This window comes from Adiantum capillus-veneris, chromosome 13 (assembly GCF_014529385.1).
Source record: "Adiantum capillus-veneris isolate H3 chromosome 13, ASM1452938v2, whole genome shotgun sequence".
NCBI classification, from domain to species: domain Eukaryota; kingdom Viridiplantae; phylum Streptophyta; class Polypodiopsida; order Polypodiales; family Pteridaceae; genus Adiantum; species Adiantum capillus-veneris.
In genome coordinates, this window is record NC_140943.1 from 124791112 (window position 1) to 124807979 (window position 16868).

Consider the following 16868-nt stretch of genomic DNA (forward strand, 5'->3'; position numbering starts at 1 on the left):
CCTTTCCAGCGAGTAGTGCGGGAGATTTGCGAGCAGTGGAGAGTCGGCATACGATGGGCCAGCAGTGCACTACTCTGCCTTCAAGAAATTGCCAAAGACTACCTCGTTGAATTCTTCAGCGATGAAAATATCCTGGCTGCCCATGCACACCACGTTACTATCATGCCACGAGATTTTGATACTCTTCGGAGGCTGCGTTTCCGCTACGATGGGCTGCTTCAGCCAGTGCCTATCCGGGATAGTAAAACCATGGATATTCTCAACATCCCCCCTCTCCATCCTTGTGCACGAAAGACAGAGCCATCTAGGACTGAAATAAATAGCAGAAGGACCCGATCATGGGTCGAGAGAAATGACACAGATGGGCAGGCTGAGATAGCCGCAGAGGGGCATGAGCAAGCCAGAGTGAACCTCGAGGCAGTCATGGAAGAAACAGAGACAGTTATTGAGAAGCCAGCTAGACACCAAAATGAGCAAGTCATGGAGGATCTACAGCCAGTAAGGGATGATGAGGGGCAAGAGCAGGCCAGGGTGGACCCTGAGGCATTTATGGAGGAACCAATATTGAAGGAAAATGATCCAGAGTCTGTGCCTGTTAGGGAGGACCCTACGGCTGTTAGGGAGGAGCCTGAGGCAGCCAGGGAGCCAGCTCAAGAAAGGCAAGGGCAAGGCTCTGGCATCACAAGGGCCATCCAATGTATCAGATGAGTCAATTATTTTAGAGCAAATCAACGAAGAGAATGAAGAGGAGTTGAGAGTTCTGTTCAGCTCAGCGCCTCTGCATGCACGGATATTGCTGCCTGGAAGGTCAGAGGAGGCCTGCATTTTCAACCTCGATCATTAAGACTTCCTGTGCATGCGCAGTTTCACCAACTCCAACGCAACGAATGAGGTCGTCAACGTTGCTTTGTGGTAATTCTCATGCTCTTTAAAAGTCATGTTTGGTTCATTAAATGGGTCTCTACCGAGACATGGGTCAATACCAAGCGAAACAGTGGCTTATGGAATTGGATAGTGGTACTACTTGCTCGGTATTGACCCATGTCTTTGCGGCAGTCGTCTAGTTTTTCTTTATAATGGCTCACTACCGCGAAGACATAGGTCAATACCAAGCGAGTCAGTGGCGGATAGAATTCGATAGCTGCCCCACTCACTCGATATTGACTCATGGATTTGTGACAGTGACAGCCCGCTGAAATACCTCAAGTCTAATCTCTGCCATTGATTCATGTTAGCCACCCTGTCTCGCTTCTGCCCCTTGAGGTTCAAGACAAAGTATACGTAATAGATCCGTTGATATCGCCTTATCTGCAGAACAACTCAGTTTCCTTTTTGAGTCTGATGAACTGGTTTAGCAGAGTCAACTTTGATCTAGCGCTTTCTGGTCACTGCATACAATCAATCGTGAGTTTTTCTTGCCTTGTAAAAACCATGTTGCATTTAGAATCTTTCTCCTCATCTTTGATGGTGTCTTTGTAGTGATCATTGGAGTCTGATGTTATTTGACATGGAAGCTAAGATTGTTCACTACACAAACTCCAAGCAAAGCAGGGCGTTTCACGGTCATGTAAAAACATAAAGCCCATTTGGGTACATTTGAAGCAGTGTCTCTTTGTAATGTGTTGCTGACTCAAGTGGTTATGTATGTAGTGCCGCGAAAAAACTTGTATGCTGTGTAGAGCATGTTTTGTTAGAACATGATCTAAGAAATACCGTCCGACATGAACGGGTAACCGTGCCCACGCAGACTGATGACTATAGATGTGGCTAGCGAACCTGTTTGAATGCCCTGTTGCTGCTCAGTCAAATTATGGATGTATCGAACATAAGTAATCGTGTTGTTTCATTATTTGTTGCAACGTTTGTATGAAGCAACAAATGTCTATATCACGCTTCTACAGGACCTTCAAATACATAACTACACCCCCAACGATGTGCGACATTTTCCTATAATTGCAATCCAACATATTTTAATCTTGGTAAACAGACGTACAAGAGAGGAAACGGCGAGAGCTGAGGAGTTCGAAGAGGCTCGCATTAACCAAATAACGCAACGCCACAATTTGACTCAAGAAGAAGTTCGAAATATGCAAGAAGCAATAAATATTTATTATGCGGACGCTGCAGAAGTAGAGGAATGGGCTATACGTCGACGGCAAGAGTAAGAACAGAGGGAAGCTTCACAGGTGCAAGAAGCATGGGAAGCCATGGAAGAGGCCCATGATTTCGAGCGACACGAAAGAATGCCCAAGACCAACGTCCCCAGACGCAGAAGTAGCAGCAACCAGAGCAGAGGGCAAGGGACGAGTGGCACAAACCGGGGGAGAGGACTACTAGTAGAGCAGGAAAAGGGAGCAATTTACTTGTATAAATCTTGACAGAAACAACACAATATGTAAAGTTTTGAAACAATGAAAATGAACATTTTTGAAACATTGTTTGACCGCCACAAAATGTCTCTGCATTAGTCATTTTGAAGAGTACATCATGGTTTGCATGGCATCAAAGCTCTTTGCGTGCACAAGGTATGTGACCTAGCTTCCGGTGGAAGCAATTAAGTGAAGTGTATTTGTTAGTGACTCCTTGCACAATGTTGTTTTTTCCTTGTGTCTTGGAATCTGAAAAGAAGAAAAAGTTAGATTCTGTTTTAATGTATTAAAGACAATCAAAATTCATCGATTTAGTAAGCACCTTTCTATGTTGAAACTGAATGCATACAATTCCGACAAAAGTGGAAGTTCTTCACATGTAAGATCTACCCTGAGCTGTGCAAGAGTTGTGCTTGACATTGTCTCCATCATAGTAAATAGGCTGTCTCGAAAGTAGAGCTCCATTGATAAAGGTTTGTTCTCGAGGCTATTCTCTCTATCTTGGTCGAGTGGAATAAGCTGCCCACTAAGAAGATGATATCTAATATAGTAAAACGATACTAAGAAATTTTGAGAGCTTATAATGAACTTCCAAATTATGGACTTCTTTTCAAAATACAAATTTTGTTCAGTGATTGTTTCCTATCCCAATTATCATCTAAAAAGTCCAAACAGCTCTCAGACTTGCAAATGAACATTGTTGCGGTAGTTCTTATTTGCTCATCGAAGAAAAAATCTACAAACACTTCAAGAGGCATAAATAGTGCGAGCCGAACTATTTTTGTGGCAATTGAATACTTGAGGGACTTTTGTATATCCTGAAACAACTTAATCCTAAAGCTTTCACTAGTTTGCGAAGCTGGCAAGGACCAATCCTTGTTGTTCAAGGATAGAAGTGACAAAGGAGCTACACGACCCCAACCAATGGAAGTTCTCGGTTCCACATATGACATATCATAAAAGAAAATTCCATTATCTGCAAGTTCCTTGTGTTGTGTTCCTCGGTACATTTGCTCACCAATAAATGCATGGAAAGCATCAAAAATCCCAACTATGCTCTCAACTGGTTGCCAATCTGTCCTATTCGATAGATAAATATCTGAAACATACCAAAGATGATATCCACCACTTAACCTTCGAATATAATCATGCACTAAGCGAGATGCTCAAAATAACTTACAGTTGGGTCGATGCCTTGGAAAACTTGGAGGAGATGTTTGCAACCTTAAGTCTGCATGCTGGAAAGCATGTTGTATGAGGACCTCTTTCACCCGCTTGCTTTGTGCACACACTTTAAACTCTTTACCTTGTCCCTTAAAAGCCTCCACGAAATCATTGCGTTGCCTCCTCTTCCTCCTCCTAGTTTGCAGTAGAATCCGACTTCCGATAGTTATTCGAGATGGTATCCATGCTTGATCGTCTGTAGTATAACTGTTAAAAATGCTAACAGAGTCAATGGTAGTGCTAGGCCTTCGAGAAGTAGACATGCTGTGCAGTAGAATACACAGAAAGGTTAGCGCAAATATGAAAAAGGAAAGAAGTTTTGAGAGAGAAGTAGAGCTACTCAAAGTCATATTTGGGCGGGAACAAAGATACTAGATAGAATCTTCAATGAAAGTTCTGAAATTCCTCGGTACAGAGTTAGTACGACTTACGGCATTTATGCCTTGAAAGCGTGAAATTGTGCAATTTGATGAACAAAAATAATATTTCCTCCCTTCTTTTAAAAGAGCTTGACTCCAAAATGTCGATTTTCAACGTAACGTTAGCCTCTTCCTCATTGGTCGAGCGCCACTCTCTCTCTAGAACTGAAAGGCCCAAAAGTGAGTCAAACTTTCTCCTAATGCCTTGACTGCTTTCAACTCTTCTAGAATTGCAGCTGGTGCTAATGATGTTGAAGCCAGGGTCAGTGTATGTTGCATGGCTAAGAGCTTTGATAGTGTGTTTTTTACCACAATGTATGACTCCCAGAGCTTTGCATTCTTTTGTTGATCCTTTTTCGACTCCTCTTCTTGTTTTTGTTAATCTACCTACAGTTGACTATTCACTGCATTGTAAGCTTGAGCCTCTTTATAGTAGTAAGTTGCGTCTTGCTTTCCCTCTTCCTTTGATTGAATCTAGCTCTCTTGTAAATCTTCAACTTGCTGGTGGAGCCTCTAATTAGCTCCTTTCCATACCTGAGCTTCCACTTTTGCATCTCTCACATCCAACTCTCGTAGGCTGGCGATGGCCCTTTGACATTGGAACTGCAACTTGATGTGCTCTAACTGTTTGTCTAAGTTGATTTCTTGAAGAGCCTTGCACCATCCTCAATTATAGCTCTAGAGCACGAAGATACTGGCCCTCTTTCATATGTGATGTGTTTTTGAGAGGTGTCAGCTTCTGGATCTTTCTCTTTTGGTAGCTCCTTTGGTGTATCTTGCTCTCGTTCCTTTGGTGGACTCTGCTCCGTCTTTTCATGTCCTTTGTCTTCTTGATCTTCTTTTTGCTTATCAAACTCTTAATGCTCTAGGGAAGTCTGTTGTGGAGTAGCTTCTTACTTTGGGGACTCCTCTTTTCCTTTTTCCTCGGGTTCATCTCTTGTCACTTTAGTAGGAGGAGGTGTGGTTGGCTTGGGAGAGAGAGGTGGAGCTATCTTCATATGGTTCTCTGAGGGTTCTGCACGCGTCTCCTCCCTTGGCGGTTCTTCATCATCTTTGTCTTTACTATTTGAGGAGCCAACAAGTGATTCTAGATCATCAGTTTTCTACTTTTTGGACTCCTCCTTAGCTCTCTATCCAACCTTTCTCTTTAGGACCTTGTGGATATGTTGTTGCATGGTGCCAGAAATCTCCACCTCATTAGCCACTGTCTTCCTTTTGTATTGCTTGATTTTCTTGATCTTTTCTGGTTTTTTGTTCCAGGGACTTGTCTACATCTTCCTCCTTGTTATCCACATGATCTCCCTCTACTTCTGTCTTCTTCTTTTCTTCAGTTAATTTTTGCCTTCGTTCCTCTCTGAATCTTTGGGCCTCTTCCATTGACCTTTGAGTCTGGAAGATAGGGATTTGTTCCTTCTATTTTGTTGGCCGGTGCTTGACTCACTAGAGGTACGGTGTTATCCTCCTCTTTGTCCTCGTCCCTCTTCATCAGCAGTGGTTTGGAACTCACATGGTGTATCTCTGTTTTTGGGCTTTATTTCACTAGTGAGTTCTATGTTTGTTCTATCTCCTCAATGTCATGATGCCTTCTTCTTGGATCCTTGACCTCTTATCTTTCTAGTGCCAGGTGCCGATGAAGAAACTCCTACCGCTCAGACTGCATGTTTAGACTTGTATAAAAGATCAATTTGAGAGCCAGCCGATGAAAGTTGATTGATCATTTCTAGTGCTTGATAGGCTATTCTAGTCAGCATTGGCCCCACATTTATGTAGGTTAAATTCCTATCATTGCTCTTGAGATTTGCCTCAACAAGGTTTTCAAGAATGTAGTTGTCCAAATCACAGCGGACACAACTCTCTGCTTAGCAAGCCCCATTGCCATAACGACTGCAATGTGCATATTTGGCTCCATGTATCTTGGTGGCTTCAGTACCTTTAGGTGTTGGGAAATCAGCCGCAATGGCAACTCTGTCTCTGAATACACCAAATCTTTGTAAGTGAATTTGTGGCCTTGTTGCTTGACGATTGCTTTGTCGTTGTCAATAGCTTTTGTCTTCAGTATTAGATTATGATTGCCAAGAGGTAGACGAAGAGCCTCGTTTATAAGATCGATGGTGATCAAAACCTCAATTGTCTCCCCATCTTTGTCTGTATTAGCAGCAAGCTAACCTAGATATCATTTTTTAAAGCTCTCATTGTAAAAACACTTATTATTTTGATAAATTGGGAATATTGTAACTCCTATTTTTTGGATAAATCTTTGTAATTGATGAGCAAGGGCTACAAGCTTCCAGATTGTATCAACCTGTCATTACCCATCTTTAGTTAGAGCTCCTATATTATTAGTTTTGACCACCAAAAACCTTGGCTAAGGTATAAAAACCAATTTTTGTAAGTTATTTTTAAGTTTTGGATAATGAAATACACAGTATAAGCTAACGGCGCTCACTTTTCTCCTTCTTACGCTTCCTACTCCCTCCCTGATTATCACATTGCAGTCGCATCTGTTGTGTTGCAACCGCAGGTAAAATCTCTACACATTGACGTAAGCACTTCACAGTATTTTGTAGCTTTTGGCGTCGCCGACCCGCGGCCTAATTTCATCATAAGTAGAACTTTAAGCTTCTAAATCAAAAACTAAGTATAGACGGATATTAGGACATCATTGCTAAGCATTTAGATGCATTCTGGGTCGAAAACGACTAAGTCAAAAATCCACTGTTGTTAATAATCACGATTTTTGCACTTGACCTAAAGTGGGATTTGAAACCATAAGCATGTGTACTTAAGTCTTATAAACATGTCCTAGAAGTTTCGTTGCATTTGGATGTCATTTGATGCTGTAACGGATGTGATTTGTTTGCAGATGAGCGATTGGCTTTTGGTGATTTCAGTCACTTGAGTGAAGCTTGAGTTAGATGTGAGTTGTTTTTTGTTTTCCAAGAGATTGACAACCTCTTGTAGCCTCTATGTACTAGTCGAGTCAGCTTCATCCCATGGATTGACAATTTAATCGTGGTTCTCGCTAAATCTGCAATAAGATAGGAGTGAGGTTAGACACCCGTCCCACATTTGGCGTCATTGTCGGGGATCGAAGAGACCTAAACTAGGGAAAAACACAAGCCTCTTATGAAGTTATCCTTTAACTACCTTTAGGATCTCTTAGAGTAAAAACTTTCTTTTAAAAACCGCATAGCTTAAGATTATCGTCTTTTGTTGTGTAGAGGTAGCTTGGAAGTAATCGTACTTGCTGAGTGCCTTTAAGATTGTAGAAATAGATTAATATTTTGAGAATGATTGATGGACGAGACAGTCTTAAGATCAAGGCGTAGAAAACCATAAAAAACAAGAAAACAAGTGTTTGTGGACACTTTCCACAACTCCATTGCAATAGAACATAGGAGTAGGGTAAGTAGAATCCGAGGTAGAATTCAGAACATTGCTCTCTCTAAAAGAATCAATTGTTAGTGGTTATTTGAGGTTGCAGAATTTCAAGCCTGCGGCCAGAAATAGCACGAAAAGACTGCTAACCACTCAATCCGATTGGAGGGTATGTTTTAAAAGTTGTGTGAACCAGTGTGTAAGCTCAAGGACACATTGAGGTAAAAATTTCAAGAGTTTGCAAAAACTCAGATTATTTACTTTTTCTTGATATTTTAGGCCAAATTAAGTTTTGAGATTCATAGACTTAAATAGCTCGCGAAAAGACTGTTCATTGAAAAGATGCGAAAAGATGTTCATTTTAAGCCTGAAGTAAATAGTCGCGATTATTTACTTTCAGCTCAAAACTGACCAAGGTTCATACCAATGACTCATTGCATGTGTACAAACAACTTTTGTAAAGGCACATAGAATTTGAATCACCAAATTGACCAAAAATTGGGTAAAAACTAAAGTCTGTACTAACTTTCAAGAACTTGAGGATAAATTGGAAAAAATATTGTCCAAACTCAATGAAACTTAGTTTATTAGGCTTATATTGATGTGATAGACATGTGTATATGCTCAGTTGACCAAAAAGATGCAAAAATTTACCAGAAGTAAATAATCGTGATTATTTACTATTGCCCCATTTTGCAACTTTTTTGACCAAGTTAGAATACCACTAGCTTTACCATGTTGTCATAAGCCCACAAACCAAATTTGGTAAGATTTGGATCATTGGATTGAAAATTGTGACCAAATTTACAAAGTTAGTCTGCGGACACCAAACTAATGACCATTTGATCGAAACTTGTCCAAACTTGATGAAACTTGGCTAGGGACCTTAAGTTGAAGTGCTTAACAGATCTGTGTCAAGATTGGGACAAAAACTTGCAAACAATTAGTGGAGTAAATAATCACAATTATTTACATCTGCTTCAAAAATTGGTATTCTTGCACATTTGAGTATACCACAAGGTCAAACATATTAAGTAGACCACACAAATCAATTTTGGTGAAATTTGAATCACAAAAGTGAGACTTAAGCCAAATTCTTGAAAACCGAGCTTGCGGACACGAAACAGTTGATAAACTTGAACAAATTTTCTCCAAATTTTGTGAAACTTGTTCAGGGACCTTAAGGTTGTATACTTGGCAAATCAAGCCAAAAAGTACAAAAAACTAAGAAAAGTAAATGATCGCCATTATTTACTACTACTACACACAGACACCAATTTTGATTTTTGAACTGACCAACATAATACAAAGCCGTCGAAAAAATTTGGGTTCAATCGGATCCAAATTGGTACATGTTCACTCAGTTTTCAGATTGTGGATTAGTCCTTTGATTTTTTGCAAAAGTGGAATCTAAAAGTCTCAACTGTTGACTCCCATTGCTCGATTTGAAGTGATACACATAGACCAATCACAATAGATGGCAAAAACTATACAGTCTTTGTGAAAGAATAGCTAACTTGATAAAAATTTATACAGGAATCAGGTTGCAGACAAGGATCGGCAGCTTGACAAAAATTACAATCAAGTCACGTGGAAGAAATTGACAATAAGTCAGTCCGACGGTAAGTACTCTATTCAAGGCTTCACAAGTCTATATGAACCTTAGATTTGGTCGTAACTAGGAAACCAAGGCATATTTGGAGAAACCTCCAGTAGAGTATCCACCGAAGAGAGTGTTAATCAAGGCGAGCACTTGGACACTATCCCTGAAGAAGTCTCAGATACTTTCTCAGAATCAACATCTGAAATGTCTTCCTACTTGACTCACTCTAAAACCGGAACGACAATGCGCTACAAGCATATACTCTCATTTTATAAGACTAAGCGTCATGGAGCTCAGGTTTATCTCGATCCTAACGAAGAGTATGCTATTCGCATTGATGACCATGGTATTGAGTTTGAAGAGGAGATCAGGGCAAACAAACAAGGAAAAATGTACATGGATAGAAACGGAACTCAGTATTTACAAGTTGAAAACCCTGACGTGATAGACAAATGGGGATTAGAAGTAAACACCATAATTCCAGGTATGTCAGCAAAAGAAGGACCACCAACTTTAGAATTCGAGGGATACGATCAAGTTGATTTGAAGCCTTTGAAACTGCTTAGTACGGACAATCCTAGGATCAGAGTCTATTGTTGGGAGGATAGAAACGTCAAAGATCTTTTGTGGACTTCGCATGCCAAATCAGAACAACTAACACCCATGAAAATCATCTATTCTTATTTCAAGCTCCATTTTTCGTCGTGCATCCACACCATTACTTTACAATAAAGTCTGCAACTCCATCTCAGCTGCTTGCAACCTTTGTCTCATGCATGTGACAATTAGAGTGGCCTTTGTATTTTTTGCATTCAAAGTCCTTGCAAATTCCAAGCCTTCTTGCACATTTTTGAGATTTTGTTCATCATATTGTTCTTGTATTTTCAAATAAAGAACAATTGCCTTCATGCACTGCCATTCATCTAACCCACAAAATGAAGAATTTTCCATCTCCTATTGACTATTTTGATAAGGCAAAGGTGTATCCTCAGTAGACTTTGTCATATTCGCACTTGCAAAGCCCATGTTCTTCTCCTAGATGTCAACAGACTCATACTCAATTTTTGGACCTGGAAGCTTGAGATTGCGTATTCTCCACTTGTTGACATGGCCCTCATAATAACCCTTCTCTCACATATCCTATAGGTATTGCACCACAGACTTGGCCCAATTGAACCTAATGGCTGCCCCGCTTGATGACAGATTGAGTTCTTTCACAAAACCCTTTGCAAATGTAAAGGAAATTGCCATGTTGGTGGGACCCTTCTGATATACATTGTAGTCCATTTTTACCATCAACTCATATGTGTCGGTCTGGATGGTGCTACATTAGATGTGGCACTAGCTGGGATCCTTTGTTTAGTTAAATTCACGAAACCATTCGGCATTAGTAACCTGCTCTCACTTTACCTTTTCTGGATCTAAACCCTCCATGGAAAGGCCATAAACAACATTAAACTCTACTAAAGTTGTACAAAATTTGTCCTACATGTGGATCATGAACTTTGATGCACACATCAAAGAGAATCTACTCAACTATATTGTATTTAGCAAAGGATTGAAAATACTCAAAAAAAAGTGTTGGGCACATTTCTTGAAATGTATTAGTTAGCATAGATAATTGTCTTGTTAGCACAATAGATATGTTGATTAGCACATTGCATTAGCTACCTAGCATACTCAGTATGCTACTAAACCTTGTGTGCTTAATAACATACTAAATATTGCTTTCCTCCTTAGCAATGCACATAACAATGGGTATCTACTTGCACCCAAAAAGACATAGAGAAATGGGCTCCTTTTCCCACAAAGGCAATGGCATGAAGCTTCTTGTGGTACTGAAGCCAGAAATTAGAAGTGAAAACACACAGAAGATGCACAAGGGGGAAGGGGGGGGGGGAGAGAGAGAGAGAGAGAGAGAGTACCCAAGTCACACTTCTCTTTGGCTACCTACATGAAATGGGACATTGGGGATCCCTAAAATGAAGAAAACTTTGCACTTTTGCAGGGAGAGGGATAAGCAATAGGTGATTTGGCCTTGCTGTGTTTTTTTCTTAGAAGATGGTCAAGCAGCTCCTTAGAGCTCCTTTGTTCATAGTCTGAGTTGGTGTCCTACCCACATCTTCTTGGTGGCTGTCGAGCAGAACACAAATGCCTTCCATGAACAAGCTTGTATGCAGACTCCACCTTTCCATTGCCTTTTTGCTTCATCATCCTGCCTCTCTGTGGAACCCTGTGCAACTCTAATGCCCGTGCCAAACAACCTCAAAAAACAAAGAACCTTGTTATGCAATATGCTACTACATTCAGTGATGGTGTCTGAAATTTTTAATTGTGCTTTTCACTTTAGGGGAAAATAAATATAATTGCTAAAATAGTGATTAGCATGCCAAAACTTATGCTAACAAGATATGCTTGTTAGCGCATACGAACCAGCATAAAAACACAGCATGTTAGCATGCTTCTATCCAGTTGGTATTGGGGAAACAACCACCATTAGAATTTATTTATTGTACTTTTCACCTTAGGGGAATATAAATATAGTTGCTACAATAGTGATTGACATGCCAAAACTTCTGCTAACAAGATATGCTTGTAAGCAAATGTGAACTAGCATAAAAGCATAGCATGTTAACATGCTTCTACCCAATTAGGATTTGGGCAACAACCACCAGTATGTAGGAATATACCTACGGTAATAAGATATGCCCAGCCAAACGAGGTAAGCGAGACCATGATAATACCAATCAATACATACTACAAGAGAGATGCTAGCTATTATGATAAGTATTTTGTTGAACACTAGTCTGCACCACAAGCTTCAATAGCTAATCCACCATCTATAACTCAAAGTTCAGACAAAAATTTCACTTTTGATCAAAGAGCTTTGTGGATTATAGGATAGTTGACAACCAAACCACAAGGAATAAGACCCACAGGATATGATGCTATGACCACCATCGAGAGGTTCCAGATTGGCCACACAAGAACGCTATACCACAAGTAAAGAGTAGGAGTGTAGTACCACGTGTGTGCGTAGCACAATGCATGAGTTTGGAGACGAAGATAGACATGACACACAAGAGTGGACTCCTTATCGCAACATATGAATAGGGTTTGAAAGTCATGATTAGTTAGACTACAAAGAACGAATGGTGTTTGATAACCCACATTCTTAGGGTTGGCACATGGGGCCTAGCCACCCCAACAACCTCCTACTCAAAGACCAATTTGTCTTTAAGACAGAAGTGTATATAGGGTGAGTATGTGTATATATACACACATATATATTAAAATAACCATCTACTGAAGGCCAACCAATGTCTGACAATGTGCAACAAACTGCTCTAAAGGAATCGCCTCGGTAAGAAGATCTGCAAAGTTCTAACTTGTGTGAATCTTAACAAGCTATATCCTCTTATCTACTGAAGTCCAACCAATGTCCGACAATGTGCAACAAACTACTCTAAAGGAATCACCTCGGTAAGAAGATCTGCAAAGTTCTAACTTGTGTGAACCTTAACAAGCTATATCCTCTTGTCTTTCAGCACCTCACAAATGACATGATACTTCACATCCACATGCTTTTTCTTCGGATCAAACAATGAGTACTTTGCCAATTGTATAACACTCTAGCTAGGAAATGCAACATTGGCATCTCAACATTGATCTCCAAGTCTCCAAATAGAAGAGCAAGGCATATAGCTTCCTTGCATGCTTTTGATGCTACAACATACTCAGTCTCTGTGGTGAACAAGATGATGGGAAGATTGTAAATGAATTTGCCATGAAACTATATCTCCAGTGCAAGTTATGTTAAGTTACGTTACATTACATGTCTTCAAAAGGCCAAAATGAACTATAAGACCAAAAGTTATATCCTAGTTGAATCATATGTCTTGTCAGTGCAAAAAGAAAAGAAAATGAACAAAAAATCTAAATCTAAAGTCTGAATCTAGGTTCATCAAACAAAGGTGAGTTGGTGTGTGGGGTTAGAAAAGGGTTAACCTGGCATACCACAAAGAGGACATAATTGCTATCTATTCAAGTGTCTCTCTCTCTCTCTCTCTCTCTCTCTCTCTCTCTCTCTCTAACTAAAAGCTTAATATGGATAACACCATACTTCTAATTATTGGAGGATATTGAAAATGTGAACAAAGGAGTCTCAAGCATATGTACAATAGGTCTTCATACAACAACTCGATGATAGGAAGAAGCTTCTAATACATATGTAGATGTAACCTTTGTGGGAAAAAACATGGGTAAAGATTTGGAAAACCCTCTATTACATATGTAGAGGTAACCTTGGGGTGACAAACATGCGTAATGGTTTTTCCATGGCAACACTTAATCCAAATTTCTTGGACATGTCAAGGGACTCAGAGTGAAACTATTGATCTTGATCATTAAAAGTGCCCAAAAAAAAATTTAAACCTTGCACCAAAGTTGCCAACATGAGGTGGACATTCAAAAGGGCTAATGCCCACCCTAGACACCCTCTACGTCCCACACCAAATGGTAGGAGCTCAAAGTTTTTACCATATAGATCAAAGTTTTTATTTTCAAACCTCTCTAGCCAAAATCTAAGAGGCATCTCCCATAGCAAAGGATCATGTCCTATGGCCCATGTATTAATATAGGCTCTAGTTTTGGCAGGGATTTTGTACTCTCCAATTTGACATTCTTTACAGGACTCATGTGGAATGAGCAAGGGAGCTACAAGATGCAATCGCATGCTCTCCTTCACGACTAATGCCAAATATGGTAAATTCTCTATGTCACTCTCTGTGATAAGCCTTTCATTTCCAACCAAGTTATCAATCTCTTTTCGTAGCTTATGCATCACCTGCTCATTGCTTATGAGATCTGCTAAGGCCCATTCTATTGTTATTGATGATGAGTCAGACCCTCCTGTAAACAAATCCTACTTTGCAAATAAGTGTTAGTTGAGCATAAAGTCATCTAATTTGAGTTACTGAATCTTTGAAAACTAAGAAAACTAAACAAAAATCAAAATGATAAAAATAAAGGCTTATTTAAAACTTTTGCTTCCAATTCTCAAAAGTGTGGTAGTTCTATATTGATAGTTCTAGCTTTGAACCTCATTGTCATCATAGGGATAGTAGCTAGGTTTACCTCCTATGACACAAACATGAGCCTATAGAAAAGCACATTAAGAAGGTGCAAGTTAATGATGACACTTGAGGGGAAACACATGATGTGAAGCATTTTAGAGCGAATCCACACACAGGCGTGCTACTCTCACTCAACGTGCATCCGCAACGAAGCTTCCCTCCCTCAACTCTTCCAATTGAGGGAGAGTTGGTGCTACCCTCGCCTTGCCCAACACGCAAGACAAACACCCTACCAAGCTTTCAACTTTTGTGAGAGGCTTCCCTCCAAACTTGTTTGCGTAAGGTTTACCCCCGCTACCCTAGCGTGGGAAACTGCTCTGAACGTTATTCATACAAAGACTTATGAGGAAGGAAAATAAAAATTTAAAAATAAATAAATAAAAGACAAGTGTAGGAGCCTGTACCAATATAATGCCCATGATGTTGTCATCGGTGATGCGAACACTGGGAGTAGGTGCGTCAGCAATATTAAGCAACACATCCAGCAAGTCCTCCTGACTCCGGCCACCTCCTCGACTTCTTCTTTCTTGCCTTCTCTCCTCTATCACCTCCTGCGCTATCCGTCGCCTTCATTTGTTTCACGTAGCCATAGGGATCCAGCCACCACAGACACGGTTCCCCCACATAGAACACCCCCAGCAAGCGCATCAGCTCTTTCACCAAGCTCTGCACCACATCTTGCTGCTCCCCCCGGCCCATCCTGAATTCTCCCACCCTCTTCCCCATCGCCATCCTGCACACTATATTGTTTGTTGCCGCCACCACCGCCCTCCGCAGCTCCACCGCACGCTTCCCCTCCTCCCCCATCTCCACCACCGCCCTCACCATTCTTCTCACCTCCTCCTCCCTCGTATGCCGAAACGACGCCAGCCTCTTGGCGGTGAAGAGCTCGGTCGCACACAACTGCCGCATGAGCTTCCACACAGGCCCGTTATCGGGGGACGAAGCGATGTCGCCGCAGTTGAAGAACATGTGCACAGCAGCGGCGACGCGGGGGCGATGGCAGAAGGTGAGATCGTGGGTCTGGAGGATCTCTTTGGCCATTTGCGGGGAGGAAGCAACGACGGCGCGGACGCTGCCCAAGCGGAGGCCCATCAAGGGGCCGTAGGTGGAGGAGAGGTGGGAGAGGGAGCTTGCAGAGGAGGATGTGGAGATGGCCGATGATTGGCCAGGAGGGAGGTCCGGGGGGGCAATTATGTGATGGCCGTCGACTAGGAGAACCCACCAGCTTAACAGGAGGGCAGCAGTAAGCACGAGGAGGAAGAGCTGCAAAATTAATGTATTATTAAAGGAGTGCAGCTCCATTAATGACCTCCTTGCCAATCCCGGAATGCAATTGGTCGTTGCCGAAGGCACAGTATATATACACAGCAGGGGTCGTTTTTCTAGTGCCGTCCAGGTCAATTTTAGTCAAGCAGAGTTAAAAATGTAAGTGTAGCGAAAGTCTTTAGGATCCTCTTTCGTACGTATGTCGCAAAGTCTGAAAAAAACCCAGCACATAACAAACTGTTATTGTAAGGGTGGACAAGTTACATCCTTGGGACGGACGTACCAAAACAATGAAATTCCACCCTCCAAAAAAAATTTCCCCATAAAACTTAGAAGACTCAAATAAGTTTTGCCAAAATCTAAAGGTTTTGAAGCAAGACCATACTAAAATTTTCTAAGATTTGTAGGTATTCTCACCTTAAATATGTATTTCTGAAGCTATTTAAGGTGGGAATACACTATACCTGCCTCTGGTCCCACCTTCCACTAGGGTAAGGTGTGCGTCCAAGCAAGGGCTTCGTTTAATAAGCAAAAACCAACGGAAATTTATAAACTCGTGACCTCCTTATTGGGAAATCAAAGCCACAACTTCTTGGCCATCCGAATAAGTGTGAGACGGTTAGTGAGTAGAGGTTAAAGACCCCTTCCTTTCCGTCCGTCTAGTGGATGTAGATCCATCCTAAGTAAGGTCACTCTATAAAGTGTGAGGAAAAAAAATCATATGAGTCTTTTTCATGTGAAAGACACCAAAGGAAGCCCAGAACACACTAAATTTTGACACTATGCTATGTAAAAATGAATTTGTCACCTATTTTTACATAGTGAAAAGGTGTCTCATGCCAATCCAATGTAAGAAAAAAAAGGACATGAAAACACCTTTTTTAAGCATTGAGAAAATGTCTAAAACTTGTCGTCATGTGGCCCACAAATAGAACTGTGGAGTGAGAAAACATTTAGCTACAATAGTTAGAGTCCTACCTTCCTCTCTTTAAAGTCTCTTGACCCATTAAATCATACATCGACATCCCTCATCTGAAGTAGCCCTAGTAGAATTGAAAAGAAGAAATTACTAAAAATCTATACACTGGGTATAGAAAATAGCATCTTGTAGGACAAGACCAGGCCACTAAATATCTTTATTATAACGATCATGTTGTTGTGCCGTGGCATGCTTACAATGTGAAATCTAAATGTTCACCTACTTTTTATGCATTTTCATATGTGGGAGAAAGTGCTATAATGTACATAATGTGATATATGCAAAAATAAATGCCACGATTGTAGTTGTGTATATAACTTCCCGGGAAGGGGAGGCCTTGGACATGGCAATGATGCCTATTTTATCACATTAAAGCATGCTTAATAGGGTTTATAAATGTATAAATGTCATGCTACAAACGAAAGTGCAAAGGACCCGCCAAATACACAAAATTATTATGCTACAAGCAATAGAATCACCAGTCACATAACT

The 16868-nt window shown here is 40.8% G+C and overlaps 1 protein-coding gene across 8 annotated transcripts in view; it reads right to left on the minus strand.

Annotated features, from left to right (window-relative positions):
- LOC147444820 (flavonoid 3'-monooxygenase-like) overlaps positions 1 to 15490 on the minus strand; it is a 29195-nt gene extending 13705 nt beyond the window's left edge. For 2 of the 8 annotated variants that reach the window (XM_086527350.1, XM_086527349.1), the window contains exon 1: positions 14533 to 15490. In XM_086527350.1, the coding sequence (XP_086383476.1) occupies positions 14597 to 15433 (837 nt within the window). In that variant the 5' untranslated portion in view covers positions 15434 to 15490 and the 3' untranslated portion in view covers positions 14533 to 14596. The other 6 variants (XM_086527351.1, XM_086527354.1, XM_086527355.1 and 3 more) reach the window with 6 other exon arrangements.
- Positions 15491 to 16868: the final 1378 nt, after the last annotated feature.